The sequence below is a fragment of the Vicia villosa genome, unplaced genomic scaffold (genome assembly GCF_029867415.1).
Source record: "Vicia villosa cultivar HV-30 ecotype Madison, WI unplaced genomic scaffold, Vvil1.0 ctg.002755F_1_1, whole genome shotgun sequence".
Lineage (NCBI taxonomy): Eukaryota > Viridiplantae > Streptophyta > Magnoliopsida > Fabales > Fabaceae > Vicia > Vicia villosa.
The window spans coordinates 171,646-174,484 of NW_026706022.1; the positions used below are offsets into that span (position 1 = coordinate 171,646).

The following is a 2,839-nucleotide window of genomic DNA, read 5'->3' on the forward strand; positions in this document are numbered from 1 at the left end:
ATTTGTATAATAGAATTTATACAAGTTTTAACTTTTTATTTTTCAAACATATTATTTTATTAATTTAATATTAAAAGCATTTCTTTTTCTACACACTATAACCAACCCAAATTTCTTGATGTTTATAATTTATGAAAACAAATTATTTCAAATTTTTTTAAAAATAAAATAATCGAACAAATGGATTAAAATAAATATATAACATAAAAATCAAATTCATATATATATATATATATATATATATATATATATATATATATATATATATATATATATATATATATATATATATATATATACATATACATATTTATACATATTTTGATTATCCATCTTATAAATCAGTAAAATAATTATAAAACTGAACTCTATTCTATATATAAATAGAATTGTTTTATAATATCAATAGAAATAAATATATAACCTACAATAAATTTCTTGTGGGCTTACACCAAATTAAAATAAAGCCCAACTTGCAAATTAACACCAAACACAAAAAAAACATACATATAAATACTTGTGTTACATTTTCGTCAAAACCCTAACGAGCCACAGAGAGTAAGATCGAGTGAAAATGGTGTCCGGTTCAGGTGCCTGCGCGAAGAGGGTGGTGGTCGATGCAAGGCATCACATGCTAGGAAGACTCGCATCCATTGTTGCAAAGGAGCTTCTAAATGGTCAGAAGGTTGTTCTGGTTAGGTGTGAAGAAATTTGCATTTCTGGTGGCTTGGTTAGGCAGAAAATGAAGTACATGAGGTTTCTTAGGAAGAGGATGAATACTAAGCCTTCTCATGGGCCTATTCATTTTCGTGCTCCTTCGAAGATCTTCTGGCGAACTGTTCGTGGGTAAGTTACTCATTCAATCTATAGGTTTTGTTTTTTGAATTTTAATTATTTGCTTAGATCTTATAGCTATTTTATGATGTGTATATGAAACTTGAAACTGGTTTGGTAATTCATTATTCGGGTCTATTAAAAATTAAAAATGTGTTCTTTTGAAATAAAATCTATCTGTTTTTTCATAGAATTGTTATAAAAAAGTTTTGTTGATTTTTGTTGTGGTATTTTGTAGAGGGGTTTTTCATAATTGCTTTCAATAAGTATTGTAATGTGGTTTTTGAGAGAAGTATTCTTGATTTTTAAGTGTTGTGTTGTTGTTTTGTTGGGTTTTTTGATGAGTGATGTGTAATTTGTAGAATGATTCCACACAAGACAAAGAGGGGGGAGGCGGCACTTGCTCGATTGAAGGTTTATGAGGGTATTCCACCACCTTACGACAAGATTAAGAGAATGGTGGTTCCAGATGCACTCAAGTAAGATTTGTGTTTTGGTTTAGTTGTATAATTAAAAAATTTAATTGAATTAATTGAAATTTTATACTGAATGACTTGTAATTAGGGTGTTGAGGCTCCAAAAGGGACATAAGTATTGTCTGCTTGGACAGTTGTCTTCAGAGGTTGGATGGAACTACTACGACACCATCAAGGTGGGTTTTCTTCTTCCTTTATTTTGGTTGATTTTTAAGTATTTGGTAAATGATTTTTGCGGTTCTTAAGTGTTGCACCTTTCTCTCATTGATAGGAGCTGGAGAAGAAGAGAAAGGAGAGGGCACATTTGAATTATGAGAAGAAGAAGCTACTCAACAAATTGAGGGTTAAAGCTGAGAAGATTGTGGACGAGAAGCTTGCTCCCCAACTTGAAATCCTTGCTCCAGTTAAGTACTGAGCTGAGTAGACGGTAGACGTGAAGCTTGCTCCTCAACTTGAGTTATTCGGTTAAGTACAAGCTGTATTCGGTAGCTTTTCAAAGTCTTGCTTTTGAAGCACAATATCAAATTGAACTTATTTCAGTTTTGTTTGTTATTCTGTTTGTTGGATACATTAAAAATATGACAATTTTGAAAGTTTTGCTTTTAAATACAATTTTTATGTCATTCCAGTCTACCTTTTTGAGTGTTCTTTTTTTAGCATTGTATTATTTGTATTGATGCTGCCATTTGAAAACTATCTGCATTCCAAATAAATATAAGCTAATCAGTTTTTTTAATCACATTAGCCACTTGGCTTCTGGGATGAAGTTTTAGTTAAAATTAGCAATGCATTGAAGAATTTGGAACTGGAATTTCATGTCAAGATTTTATTCTGAATGCATTTTTTTCTTATACTAAAAGTTGGTGAAGCTTAAATTCGAAAATGGTAAGAAAATATGAAAAATAGTATCTTGAAATGTCACATCAAAATAATAGTATGTGATTAGGTGATTCAGAAGAAACAATTTATCCTTACCACATCCCTTTACTCACCTTCTCCACCTCCATTAAGTACAATGCATTTCTAAAAAGTTATACACATTTCAACAAAAGAAACATATCACTATTTTCTAACCTAAATGCGATAATCAAATAACTACAGTAAATCCTAACTATTTTGCCTCACTTTGAACTCATGTTAATAACCTAACTCGTGAAATAAATTACTCTCGGTCGTAAAATGTATGATGAATTATAAGCAATATGCAATTTGAGGATTGACATTGTACCTAAAATTTGAGGATGAATTAAAAGTAATATGCAATTTGAGATACAATGTCAATCTCCAAAAACTTGAAAGACTTTTGGGTATTGTTTAGATTCTAAAATCCAAAAACTTAAAAACACGGTGATATTTTTGAAAATTTTTAGAAATGAGAAAGTTTAAATAGAGTATTTGAGGTTATAAATAAATTTCTCTATTTACTATAAATTAGAATAAATTTCTCTCTGTCTATCCTTTATTTTATTTGTATTTTTCGAATATTAATTAAAACTATTTTTATGTCATGTGTTATTTATCAACTAATC

At 29.4% G+C, this 2,839-nt stretch overlaps 1 protein-coding gene across 1 annotated transcript; it reads left to right on the plus strand.

The window, feature by feature from the left end:
- The first annotated feature begins 529 nt into the window (after positions 1-529).
- LOC131639749 (large ribosomal subunit protein uL13w-like) lies at positions 530-1,943 on the plus strand. The gene is made up of 4 exons (XM_058910211.1): positions 530-846; positions 1,197-1,313; positions 1,399-1,486; positions 1,582-1,943. The coding sequence occupies exons 1-4, from the start codon at positions 575-577 to the stop codon at positions 1,723-1,725; spliced, it is 621 nt and encodes a 206-aa protein (XP_058766194.1). The 5' UTR covers positions 530-574; the 3' UTR covers positions 1,726-1,943.
- The last annotated feature ends 896 nt before the right edge of the window (positions 1,944-2,839 follow it).